Source organism: Spermophilus citellus (genome assembly GCF_964194105.1).
Source record: "Spermophilus citellus genome assembly, chromosome: 5".
In the NCBI taxonomy this organism is placed as follows: Eukaryota; Metazoa; Chordata; class Mammalia; order Rodentia; family Sciuridae; genus Spermophilus; species Spermophilus citellus.
The window spans coordinates 2,547,622-2,560,849 of NC_138186.1; the positions used below are offsets into that span (position 1 = coordinate 2,547,622).

General features: G+C 52.0%; 1 protein-coding gene across 6 annotated transcripts in view; it reads left to right on the forward strand.

Moving 5' to 3' along the window:
• The window catches only part of RIPOR2 (RHO family interacting cell polarization regulator 2), a 94,829-nt gene that overhangs the window by 75,975 nt on the left and 5,626 nt on the right, over window positions 1-13,228 (forward strand). For 3 of the 6 annotated variants that reach the window (XM_081295127.1, XM_081295129.1, XM_081295130.1), the window contains 7 exons: window positions 2,504-2,682; window positions 4,584-4,752; window positions 7,122-7,257; window positions 8,311-8,472; window positions 9,627-9,785; window positions 10,408-10,610; window positions 11,765-11,848. In XM_081295127.1, coding sequence (XP_081151253.1) covers window positions 2,504-2,682; window positions 4,584-4,752; window positions 7,122-7,257; window positions 8,311-8,472; window positions 9,627-9,785; window positions 10,408-10,610; window positions 11,765-11,848 — 1,092 coding nt within the window. Of the gene's footprint in view, window positions 1-1,261; window positions 2,475-2,503; window positions 2,683-4,583; window positions 4,753-7,121; window positions 7,258-8,310; window positions 8,473-9,626; window positions 9,786-10,407; window positions 10,611-11,764; window positions 11,849-13,228 lie in introns of those variants that run through there. The other 3 variants (XM_081295128.1, XM_081295131.1, XM_081295132.1) reach the window with 3 other exon arrangements.

Here is a 13,228-nt window from a genome sequence, read left to right on the forward strand (position 1 = left end):
CCAGACCAGCACTTAGTCAGCCATCACACTCTGGAAGCCAGGGAAGGCCAGAGTTCACCAGAGAGATTTTTCTCCATCCATGGTGATCCGCCAAGAGTAATGGGACGGATTCCTCTTGGGTGGGAGGTCTGAGAACAAGATCCTCATCTCTGCTACATCAGAATGGATCCGTCTTCCCCGGCATGTGGATTAACATTTTTTAAAATGCCGCACATGAAGACAGAGCTTGAATTTGTGCCCTGAATCGCACTGCCACTGCTTGTATTATTTGCTTTCTGACTCTGATTTTTATGAGCATATAGAAGGGAACTTGGATCCTTTGTCTTGAAAGAGCAACTCCATGGGGACCTGTCCTGTTGGACAGGCTTAAAAGTGAGGCTGCAGGCTGAGAATCGGCCACAAGAGGCGGCCGCAGCAGTTTTCAGATGTGGCCCTGCCATGGCTTTCCTGACCCTCTCATCGCTCTCTGTCGAGTCCCACTGACCCAGCCCTGGAGAGGACTTGTGCTCTCCTAGGTGATTAGTTAGCCTCTGACTCTGCAGGTCCTCAAATGCTGGTGACAGGTTAGCTCCACTGTGGACATAGCTCTGAGAAACAGGGAGGGGCATGGGAATCTGCTTTCAGTACTCATAGCTCAAAGCCCCATCTGAGGCCTTGGGCATGGAGGCTGCTGATCCAATCCCGCACTGAGCATCTTTTCTGCACAGTTGACCCGGCTCTGCCTTGTGAGCCAAAGAGCTAAGACACAGGGCTGGCTGTAGCTCAGTGGAAGAGCACTTGCCTAGTATTTAGGAGGTCCTGGGCTCAATGCCCAGCCCACAGAAAGAAAAGACCTCAGGCATGAATTGACCCCACCTAAGCAAATGCCTTTAGCCAGCCTGTGGGGGTCGCAGCTCTGTTCCAGGAGTCCAGGACGCTGCTCCGTCCATCCAGAAACAGTACGCACGGCAACCATTAGTCTGCCGAAAGGCGGGAGCTCATGGATTCCTTTCCATTTGTTCTAAAACTTGCTAGTGAAATCCTCAACCACCCCTTTCTTCTTTATAGATGATACCTAAACCTACCCATCCTCTACAAGATCAGGTTGTACAGAGAGCTAGCTTAGGAAAGAAGAGCCCAGACGCGGGTCGAGTCCAAATAGCTCTCTGTCTCCCCTTGAGATTGAAGGTGTCCAGAGGGTTTGGGGCAAGTGGCTTGGCACCCAGCCAGAGTTAAAGCATCAGCTGGACAAAGCTCTCTCTCCCCCGCCCCACATTCCTAGGGTGCTAAAACATCTTGAGGATCAGAAACTAAACGAAGCTGCCTCTTGGACGGAGATCCCTGAGGGCCAGTGGAGCAACTGTGATTTAAAGCAGCGACAGACGCTTCCCCTGTACTCCTAAGTGCCGAGACAGAGCCCTGCAAGGCCCCTCCTGCCTTGTGCTGGGAACTCATCGAGCAGTGCCAGCGAGCAGCGTGGAGGACACGCAGCGTGCCTCCCTGGCAGGACTTGACCCCTTCCGTTCTCCCCAGCGTCCTCTTGAGCCTTGGGCGTCCTTGTCCTCTCTCTGTGGCTGTCACCCTGGCGTCATCTTCGGGTCATGTTTCTGCACATGTCCTGCCACACAGTCTCAGGCCCCACGTCCCAGGGCCTGGCCGGGGAGGCTGTGGGGCTTGTTCCTTTCAAGGCCAAGCTCAGGGAAGCGAGGCTGCTTCCCGTCGCGCCCATATCACTCATTCAGCCCCAGGTACTCAAGAAGCCATACGCTGTGCCTGTGACCTCAGCTGTAGGCCTTCTCCATTGAGTGTGGGCTCCCTGCTCAGAGTGGCTTTGTGTTCCGGGACTTGCCTCCAGGACTACCTGGAGAGCAGGTACTTTAGATAGACAGCTCTGGTCTCAGGACTTTGAAGACATGGTCGCTTGAAATTAGAGATTGGAATCAGCACTGACTTGGTGTCCCTTAAATTTTATCTGCTGGATTTTGATTTGTTTAGTTTTTTGGAGACTGGGTCTCACTGTGTTGCCCCAGGCTGTTCTTGAACTAGTGAGCTCACGTGATCCTCCCGCCTCAGCCTCCCGAGCAGCTGGAACTAGAAGCATGTGACCCTGCACGGGGCTGGCTGGCTGTGTATGATTTGGGGATGAGCACGAGGTAGAGGGGAATATAGCCTTTCTGTTTCCCAAAAATTTCTGGTTGACATTTCTAAAAATGTTTATTATAAAAATTCCAAACAGAAGTGGATGTGCCCATCCCCACAGCCACACTGGTCCTCAACGGTCAGCTCATGGCCAGTCTTGTTTTATCCGTTCCTCTACCTGTGTGTTTCTCTCTGGATCATTTTGGAACAAACCCCAGATATTGTGCCATTTTTACCTGTGGTTGTACTTCTTTTTGGAATGTGGAGATTTTAAATGCCAATAAAAAATAAAAGCTTGACAAAGGAGAGCTGAAGTGTGGCCTCTGGCAGGTGCCGGCTCCCCCCTGCAGGTGTGCTCATGTCCCCGGTGCCTTCTGCCTTGCAGTGCAAGCCCTCGGTGAGCCACAGCCGGTCCTCCAGCCTCAGCCTCACGGTGGAAAGCGCTTTAGAAAGCTTTGACTTCCTCAACACCTCTGATCTTGATGAGGAGGAGGACGGGGAGGAGGCGCGCCGTGGCGGCGGTGCTGACTCGGTGTTCTCAGACACCGAGCCCGAGAGGAGCAGGTGAGTGGGACAGGGAGCCGTGTGCACCCGCGGGGGCCGGTGCACAGCTCCCACGCGGCACTTGGCTCCTTTTGCCAGTCGAGCACAGCTTCACCTCCTCGGGGTTGCTTAAGGGAGAACAGATCCTTTCCCTCCCAGAAGTGAGGGGATGGCTGGATGAGTCCCGTGTGTGTCCTGCGTATGCATGTGGTCTGCAGCCTGCCGTGCAGTTCTCGCCAGCCAGCTGGGTACACTGCTTGAGAACTGCGGACCGGTCCCACCAGGAGCCTCTTCCTTCCCGGCCCTTGGCTTTGCTGGGCTTTGCTCTGCCTGCCCCTTCAGCCCAGGGAGTCTTCAGGTGGCTGAGCTCCTCCAGGTCCTGTCACAACCAATAACTGCCATTATCCACTCTGGCTGGGGGAGCACGTCCTGGAGCAGCTGAGCCAAGTTCTCAGAGCCAGGTCCTGGGGGCATCTTGTGATTTCAGACCAAGGCAGACAAGCCCCATGGGCATACCTGCCCCTCAGTCACCGAGAAAGACACACAAACACTCCCCCCAGGAAGGGGTGCATTGTGCCTTTGGGACAATGTGACATAAATACATCTTCAAAGCTCTCTGTTCAGCCTTTACAGCTCTCTCTGTGGGAGGTGTTATTGTTTTGGGGTTCTGTTGTTCCTAGAAGGTTTCTTTTTTCTAAGATAAAAACAACAACAAAGAAAAATACAATGTGAGAACTAGAATTTATTCCTTGAGCAAACTGGGAATAAAATGAAAGCAAATTTAATGAGTGAATGTAATATTTAAGTTCTGCTTCTGCGTATTGTCTAGCTTGACTGAATTGGCGTAATACTTCCTCACTAAACTTTTCTGTAACTCGTTAGCTATGTGACACATCACAGCCAGGCATCCATCTAAACTATTTTTCTTCTTGCTAAAGGAGGCATTTAATAACAAAAACATTACTGCTTTTGTACAGTTTACAGAACATTAAGGTTAAATGTATCTAACTCAATCAGTCTTACTGGATATTATCAGAATTATTACAAAAGAACTCTGTGTGTGTGTGTGTGTGTGTGTGTGTGTGTGTGTGTGTGAACCATGTGTCAACCACCTGGACACAGCTGAGCATCTTCCCCTGGAGGCAAATGTGAATCAGAGCAGAGCCCTCCAAGCTGCTGAGCTGGGTGGGGGTCTCTGCATGGTGGGCACTGAGAAAAGAGCAGGAGGTGAGAAGCGGAAGCTGCCTGTTGGTGACCAGGACACTCTGCAGGCTCCCTGTTCCATCCTCCCAAGCACAGATTCACTTTAAGAATAAAATGGGACAACATCAGTGCCATCATGTTAAGACCTCAGACGGGGGACGTGGGGCTTGCACAGAGCAGGAGGCAGGACTCAGCTTGCTCCCAGCACTTGGACACCCTCCAGCTTCTGTCCCCAGTAGAGCGTCTCCTCTTTCCTCCTGGCCACCCTCTTTTTGCCTTGTCTTCAAGAAGCAATTGATCTGGGGCCAGGAAGAGGCCGTGACAGATTATTCCTTAATGCCATTACTCTTGGGAAACCACTGATACACAGGACAACTTAATGCCAGAAAATCTGGCAAACCGCCCTGTCAACAGAGCAGGAAAGTGGGACACACACACAGTGAGGGCCCTACTCAAAGACCTCGGGAGACACCTCGCACATGGCTCGCTGCTGGAGACGCAACGGAGACCCTAGGGCAGTGCATTTGCTAGGTCCTCTAACGCTGGGCCGGTCAGCAGCAGGCTGAGTGGTTGCTTCTGAAAGGCCCTCTGCTTTTCAAAGGAGGCAAGGGAAGGAGGAGTCAGTGGGGGCCTGGTGCCTGGTGCCAGCCTGCCGACATGGCTCGTGGTCTGTACACAAACGGAAACAGCTCACGTCTCACCCACCCCTGCTTCACCAGTTACAGGTCGGTTCACCCAGAAGCCAGGGGGCATCTTAGTGAGGCACTGACCGAAGACACAGGCGTGGGGACCAGCGTGGCAGGCAGCCCCCTCCCGCTGACCACCGGGAACGAGAGCCTGGACATCGCCATCGTGCGGCACCTGCAGTACTGCACCCAGCTCGTTCAGGTGGGAAGCCAGGCTGCTTAGGTGGCAGGAAAGCAGGCCTCCGGCTTTGGTTTTGCAGGGAAATGAGAATTTGGGAATAAGAGGACAACCCTGCTCTGATATAAACCACCTCAAAAACTCTGATGGCGTGCCCTGCCTTCCTCACCCCAGGTTTCCTATCTCAGAACCCAGATCCCCAGGCCTTAAAAGGTAGCAGGTAGAATACCATATGTTGGCTCTTCTAAATCCCTTGGCAGTAGATGAGGGGACTGGGATTAAGGGAAAAGGTATTTGCATCCAGAGGGAGTGGGAAAGCCAGCATTAGTGAACATGTATTGACACCAATGTCACAGGCATGTCCCGCAAGAGCTAAGAGCAAAGGCTGAAGACTGCACCTGCCCTACCCCAGGTCTGGAGCTGGCAACTCCTGCGAGCAGTGGGCAGCCACGTTCCTCTGGTCCTCTCATCACCACTGAGCCCTCATTCTGGTGCAGCATAGAGCTGATTTTTCTTCTCATTTCAAACTCTGCCCCTGCAGGTTTGCAGCAGAGGAGCCGAGGTTTTGAAATGCTTTCCAGGAGACTTTCAGCTGCCCCAACAAACCTTTGCCCCAAGGCCTCTACTTAAACGCTTCTTCCTTGCCTGGTGGCTTCTCTTTCCCCTCTTGTTCTTCTCCCAGCTTGCTGGATGTATGTGGAACAGGGTAGGACAGGGGCGGGGGGCTCGGCCACCCACGAGGGTGCTGGCAGGAGAGGAGCTGAGGTCTTGGGAGCAGGAGCTGGCCTGGCAGCAGAACAGGGTCAGAGTCAGGGAGCCCCCGGCCCTGGGGCAGCATGGCCTCCTCAGTGCCACAGCTGGGATGAGAGGGAGACGATGGTGTTTTCCACACCTATGAAGAACTTTCCATGGCCACAGGCAGCTTGCGTACTCTGGGAAGCTGGCTGGCAATTACAGCTCGGCCAGCCTGCTATTTGATCTCTGCTGTTAGGTGTCGAGGTTACAAACCACGATACCAAAAACCATCCTGGCACAAAGTGTAATATTCTTCTCTGATCAAAATGGACAAGCGTTTTTATTTACTTGTGGCTATTCATTATTTACCAACCCTTTGAATGGGATGGTTTTCATATCTCTTTGTCCTTGCTGATGCTGATACCATGCAGAGCAAACCACCTATTTACCTCTTAGAGGTAAAATAGTTACTTTCAGAGACATAAGAATTCTCTTCCATCACAGGAGAGGTTTTCCCCCAAAGACTGATCAACCCAAGTCTTCTTTGGGAAAGAGCCATGCTAGAAAAACAAAGAGGGGGCATAAATATGCTCACTGAAGGAGGGGCGAATGCAAACCTGACTCACTTGCACTCACTCCTGAATTGGTGAGTCCACTTGTTTGGTATATGATCATAGAGAGATAAAAATGGGCCTTCCCAAAGAAACATACTCACTATAAATGTTTTTTTTTAAATAAATATGCTTCTATTTTACTCATTTAACAAGAAAGACTTTAGCACATGCTTGCTAGACTTTTGGTTTGAAGTGCTATTTGTTTAGAGTGGGACTGCTCTAGAGGGCACAGCCTGGGAGCACGTCCTTGTGTCCTGCCTTCCTCTGTGCCTAGCAGGTGGCCAAGCAGGTCCTGAGAGGCACAGAAGGGCAAGGGATATCAACACCAAGTGACTTATGTCTCCCTTCTTATGCCTCCTTGTGCTTGTGAGGGCACATGAGTAAAAACACCACTTTTAGGACACTGGGCAGATCACTTAAGTAAAATGGGGACATCAATAGGACTGCCACATTGGGTGGTGGTGACAAATAACGTGAACACATGCACACATGGGGCGGAGGCTGGTGCCAGGCCCACAGGAAGCACTCACTAAGCGTGGTGAGAGAGCTCAGATTGCAATCACAGTTATTAGACAATCTTGAAAACAAAAAAACAAAACCACACTATGAAAATTGACTGCATTTTGCCAAGCAGATCTTTTTCTGCTCGCAAACCGAGACACCACCTAAGTGAGCTGAGTTTCTAAGAGGAGGAGGTTTATGATACAGAGAAGGGAACGCAGCTGCACAGTAGCTGGCAGCTCTACTGCTGATAAAGTGAGCCAGGCATCTGGGGCACACCTGTCGTCCCAGAGACTTGGGTCTCAAGTTCAAACCCAGCCCCAGCAACTAAGCAAGACCCTGTCTCAAAATAAAAAATAAAAAAAAAAAGTTTAAAGTAGCACACCCAGGTGTGACTTGGACAGCTGTTGTGCCTGGCAGGGAGAGGAGACATCACCAGGATGGACCAACAGCCCTGCGTGAGTGCCTCCAGCATCCACAGCGCATCTGGGAAGGAGGCGCTGGGAGCAGGAGCTGAAACAGCTGTTTTGTTTATTTTATCAGCAAGTTGTCTTCTCCAGCAAAACCCCCTTTGTGGCAAGAAACCTCTTAGAGAAGCTTTCGAGACAGACCCAAGTGATGGAGAGACTCGCGGCCGTCAGTGACGAGGAGGCAGGGAGCCTGAGCTCTGTCGTGCAAGGTGAGCCTCTGTCCCCAGGGGCACTGCACTGTGTCCTGCCTCTCCCCGCTGCTGGCAGGGGCGCGGGCACCCCTGCCCACCCACTGCCCACTGCTCCCGGCTGTGTCAGGAAGACAGGGAAGCGGTCTATGCCTCACAACAGGGAGGCGTCTGGGCTGCGGGCTCCGGTCAGCCCCCACACACTGGCGTCTTCTGCAGGGCCTCCCTCGGGAGTGGGCCCAAGTGTGAACAGAAGCAGCATCACCCCAGGCAGGTCCAGGAGAGCCCCTTCAGACAGATGACCAGGACTCTGGCCATGCAGCTGGCCAAGTCCCCCATAGCGCTGTCCAGGGGCAGAGGTAGACGGAGGTGGGCTGAGGCCTGCAGGACAGGCCCGGGCTCTGAGTCTCGGCAGCTGAACTGAGGTGCGGAGGCGCCTCGCGCTCCTGTGGTCTGGCCCTGGGAAGAGTTTCTACTTTCACATCAGAAGGAGGCAACAGAGTCTTCTGGAACCTCCCTCGGGCCTGAGCCTCTGCGGGGTTCTCCCTGTTGTGTCTGCCTCAAGTGTAGCTCCTGGGAGCAGGGCACTTGACGGGCCCTGAGAGGCATGAGCAGGGACAGATATTCAGGCTGTAAGCAACTGTCCCCTCCTCTCCATCCCACTGTCTCAGCCACACAGCAGTACAGCAGTGACACACTCAGCTGCACGCTGCTGTCCACTCTCCTGGCTGAGGCCACCATGGCTGCATCCCATGCCTTTCAGGAAACCTGGGGAGTGAGGGTCCTGATCCTGTAAGCTAGGGGCCATGAGATGCCTGGGTGACCCCAGGGGAGAGCCGCTGTGCCCTCTGTCACTAAGGCAAACAGCCCTGTTTTTCTGTTGTCCTCGCTCCCGGGCAGGAAGCTTCCTCCTCCTGTCCTTGTCCACCAGCCAGCTGCAGAGGACTCCTGTCCCAACTGCAAACCCCTCAACAAAACAGAGCCCTGACAGCGCCTGCCCGCCCCACCCAGGGGCCCAACTCCGTTGTCTTCATTTAACGTGTGCCCTGGGATGGGGCCGCTCTTCTCTTCCAGCCATCCCAGAGTTTCACAAAAAGCTGTCTCTGCTGTCCTTCTGGACCAAGTGCTGCGGCCCGGCCGGGGTGTACCACAGCTCTGCCGACAGGGTGATCAAGCAGCTGGAGGCCAGCTTTGCCAGGACTATCAACAAGGAGTACCCAGGACTCGCAGACCCAGGTAGGACAGCGGGAGGTGGTAGGGCAGCAGAGGTGGTAGGGCAGTGGGAGGTGGTAAGGCAGTGGGAGGTGGTCTGCCCCTTGGAGTGAGAGTGGGCGTGGAAGGACCCCTGCAGCTGCCCTGCAGCCTGGGCCTGAAGAAGGGCGCACACAGGCCACAGGGCAAACTCATCCACTCACGCAGGGTTAAGGAAAAAAGATGGTGAACAGGTTTTAACAGGAGGGTGTCTGTGGGAACTGTCCCAGGACTGTCCCACCCTCCCAGCCCAATCGCAGGTGCCCACTGACTGCTCCGGTACCACTGTCGTGGTGTCTGTCTATCACCCACGAACACCCTCGTGTACTCTGGGTTCCTTATAACACCTCAGACAACGTGGCTGCCGTGTGAAGAGTTGCCATGCTGTATCGCTTAGGGAACGATGGCAAGATTAAAATGTCTGAATATGTCCACTACAACTTTTTTCTGGATATTTTTGATTCACGTCTGAAGATGTAGAACCCATGGACACTTTTTTCATTAAGGTGTCACGTGGTACAACCACTTTGGGGAAACACTAGCAGTCTCTACTAAAACTTGATGTGCTCCTCTGCCACCGTCTAGAAGCTCTACTCTTGAACATTCCAAGAGGAAGGCCCTGGGAGGAAAGTTCATGGCAGCTCTATTCACAGGAGCTGAAAGTTGGGAACAACCCAAGTGCCCAGGACAGGAGATTGGATAAATCATAATATAACCATATCACAGGGCATTACCTAGTGCTTTTTAAAGAATATATTGCTGCTACAAGCAATGACTTGAGTGAATCTCACAGATGCTTTGTTGAGTGGAAGAAACCAGTTACGACAAGTACGTGCCACATAACTCCAGTTGCAGGAAGTTCAAGCACTGGTGTAGACAGAGGCAGGTGACTAGTTCCCGTGATGGGAGGGGTGGGTCGCGGCGGCCTGGGAAGAGGCACAGAGTGCTGAGCGCCGCCCAGGTCTCCGGTGCCCGGCAGTCACGGAGGTGTGTGAGAATGCAGGTCACCTGGCCGTGTGCCGGGACGGTGCGCAGTGTATCAGAGATGCTTCACTTCGCTCATGGACACGTTACCATCAGAGAATGAATGAAAGACAGCAAACTGCCCCCACTGCTCTGTGTCTCTCCCTTTCAAATAGTGTTTCGAACCCTGGTCTCTCAAATCCTGGACCGAACGGAGCCTCTGCTGTCCGGCAGCCTCTCCTCGGAAGTCGTCACGGTTTTCCAGTACTGCAGTTACTTCTCCAGCCACGGCGTGAGCGACCTGGAGAGCCACCTGTGCCAGCTGGCCAGGCAAGGTGAGGCGGCTCTCGTGGGCCACTGCAGTGGTGCCTCCTGCGGGCATCTCCGTGGCTAATGGAGGCTCCTGCTGGGCACCACCTTAGGGATCAGGGTGTGCTCTCTCGGAGCCTGGCCAGTCGGCCCACATGGGACTCAGAACCCTTTTTTATGGTATTATCCCCATATTCCAATCAACACAGTGAGTTTCTCCACTGTCCTGCTTCCTCAGCGTGGACTGGGGTTCACCTAGGACAGGGTTTGCCAGGTGGTCTGAGTGAAAGGCAGGGCAGCTGGGTTTGCTGTCCTATTCCAGAAAGACTGTACACAACGTTTCCTTGTATTTCCTTCACTGTCGATTTTTACATTTGACTATTTAATTCATCGACACATTATTTTTGCTTCCATTATAAGGAAGAGCTCCAAGGTCACTTTTCTCCCCTATGAGTGGCCCCTCTCTTCACTACAGTTGCTTGATCCATCGGTGCTTTTCTCAGTAACTGGAAACGCCTCCTTTGCAGAGTGACCACATGTGTTCAGTCTGTTGAGTTCTACTTGCACTAAAGACGCACAGGATACCTGTGTATTTCTAGCTAACAGGTCACTGCACTGTCACAGCCAACCTTCTTTCCTGCCTTCCAGTCTCCATGGTGCACACCCTGCAGTCCCTAAGAGACGAGAAGCTGCTGCAGGCTGTGGGCAACCTCGCTCCCAGCAGCCTCCTGGCTCAGCAAGAGGTGCTCCGGACTCTGGCTCTGCTCCTAACCAGAGACGACAGTGACGTCAGCAAGGCTGTGACACTCTACTTGGCAGCAGCCTCCAAGAACGAGCATTTCAGGGAAAAGGTAGGAGGCCAGATCACGGCCACTGACTTAGAGTGCTTCTTACCATTTGAATTAACATTAAGTACTACATGTTAATAAACCATTTAGGAAGAAATTAGCTTAGTAAATTTAAGAAAATTTATTTTTGCATGAAGATTTTTTGGGTGGTGGGGAGTGCTGGGGCTGGAACCCAGGGCCTCACATGTGCCAGGCAAACTCTACCATGAGCCACACCCCCAGCCCTTTAAAGAATCTAATGTGCAACCCCCCCCATGCCCCGTATCCGGGCCAACTGTCTCTGGAGTTTACCGCCTTCTTTGGTCCTCCCACCATGCCCGAACACCCTTTTCTCCCTAGCTTCCCATCAGAAATCTAGCCAACCCTTCTGGTCCAGTTCAGACATCATCTTTGTGAAACCTACCCTAGCGCCTATAGGACGTCCCTTCCCTCTTCCCCGTCTGGCTGGCTTGGCCTCTTCTGCTCCCTGCTGGAACCTGACTCTTCTCTTCCCCACAGTTCCTTCAAACCCTTGGGGTTTCTAGATCTGAGGCCCCTTAAATGCCAGAATCAGAGAGGTTAGAAAACAGGAAAGAATTAGTCCTGGTGTTCTGTGGCACAGTGGGTGACTGTGGTCTATGACAATCGATGATCTATTGCAAAATAACTAGAAAGGAAGAGCCCTCAACTTCCCAGTACACAGCAATGACAAATGTTCAAGGAGATGATTGGACCATTACACATTGAGTTAATGGACTCTATGCCATAAATCCATAAATCCATAAATCCATTCAAATATGTGTCAATTAAAAACTTAAATATAATAATATATTTTTAAAAATAGAGTCACTGTGGAGTTTGCTAATGAACCAGCTCATTTTTTTTTGAAAACTGGTGAATAAAGAGAAAGAATTGCTCCCTTAAAAAAAAAAAAAACCTAACTTTGTATCATTCAACTTCATGTTCCTAAGTCCATGACCTGGTAGAATATAGAGGATCAATTTATTGACTAAAGAGATCTTTTAATCAACACGAATTTCAGTGGATTTTTTTTTCCCCTTAGGAAGCAGCACAGAACACCTGGGTAGGTGCTGTGGTTCCTCTCGGGGAGTGGAGTGTCACACACCTCCTAAGGGATGCGGTTGGGATGCCTCACAGTGTCCCCTCTTCTCCCCCAGGCCTTGCTCTATTACTGTGAAGCACTGACCAAGACCAACCTGCAGCTGCAGAAGGCAGCCTGCCTGGCCCTTCGGAGCCTGGAGGTAAGACCAGCAGCCCTCCGCACCCCCAGCACCCCCAGCACCCCCAGCTGGGGCTCTCATCTCCTTGCAGCTGCTTGATAGTTGTGGGTTGTTATTTCCCCCTCATATGTGACTTTGTTAAAGGGAACAAGTAGCAAAAAAATAATCATGTTCTGCTGTGACCTGTAAGAATCAGTTTGCCTTTGGATCAGTATTAGGAAAGTATTTTATCCCACAGAGAGATGATATGGTGATTTCACCAATTTTTAATGTGCAGTACAAATAGCAAGGAATAATGAAATTTGCAAAGAAGTCTCAAAAGTCAATGTGTCACTGAATTCCCACCCAGATCCTTTCCCAAGGAACTATTTTTATTAAGCAGTTAATCAACCTTAATTGTGTCAGGGGAAGGAAGTTAGTAGAGAGGGAGAGAGCTGAGCTGTTGATGAACAATGAAAGAGCCCAAATCCCCAGTAGGAGAGAGTTGACCTTTCAGTGGGCTGGATTCAGTGTCTGACCCGCCTTTATCACAAAACAAGACTAATGGGGCTTGAGAAAAGAAGGAGAAGGCCACACCTTAGACTCTACTAAAATCTTGGATGGGCACCGGGGCAGGGGGCAGGGACCAGCAGGCCTGATGGGACATGAAGAAAGGGATTAACTCCTCAAAAGAAAAGTTAATGACCTGTGAAGAAAAACAACTGTGGGAAAGTTTGCCTTCCTTGTTACTTGGTCAAAAAATGACTTTCAGGTGGCCAAAACAAAGCCCGCAGGGACTGCTATTTGTTTGGGCAGCCTCCTGCCACACTGCGACACACACAGCTGGATGTCTGTGGTTCAGACTTCACTTCGGTAAAGACCAGGACCCCGAGGTCCAGCCGGGGTCATGGACGTACACGTTTCCAAGGTCACAGCAGAGGCCACTGTTCTAGCTCCTGCAGAACCCATGCCCGGGAGCACCAGATTTCTCCTTTTCCCTTTTCTCCTAGAAGATAGGGTCTTTTCTGCCAGATGAAATGCCTTTCCACAGCCCCCCCAGCTCCTGAGGGGGCTCCGAGCAGCACGCTGTGCAAGACGGTGCAGACCTGTCGCTCACACAGACCTGGGATCCCTGGCCAGCTTGCTGGGAGTCTTGTTTTTATAAATTAATGGAAACAAACAGAAATTTCTCATTTTTCTGTTCTTTAATCAGCCTAGAAACAACCTAGGGGGATCACGGTCCTCAAAAAAGTGGCCCCCATTCAGGTCTCCCATCTGTCACCATGGGCTACAGGAACCCAGGGGCCCCCGGCTGCTCCCTCTGGCTTGCCCCAGCCTGGCGCCCTGCACCAGCTCCACTACTTCGTGAGCCCGTCCTCCTCCAGGAAAGGCAAACATGACTTGCAGTCCATGCCCAGTCCT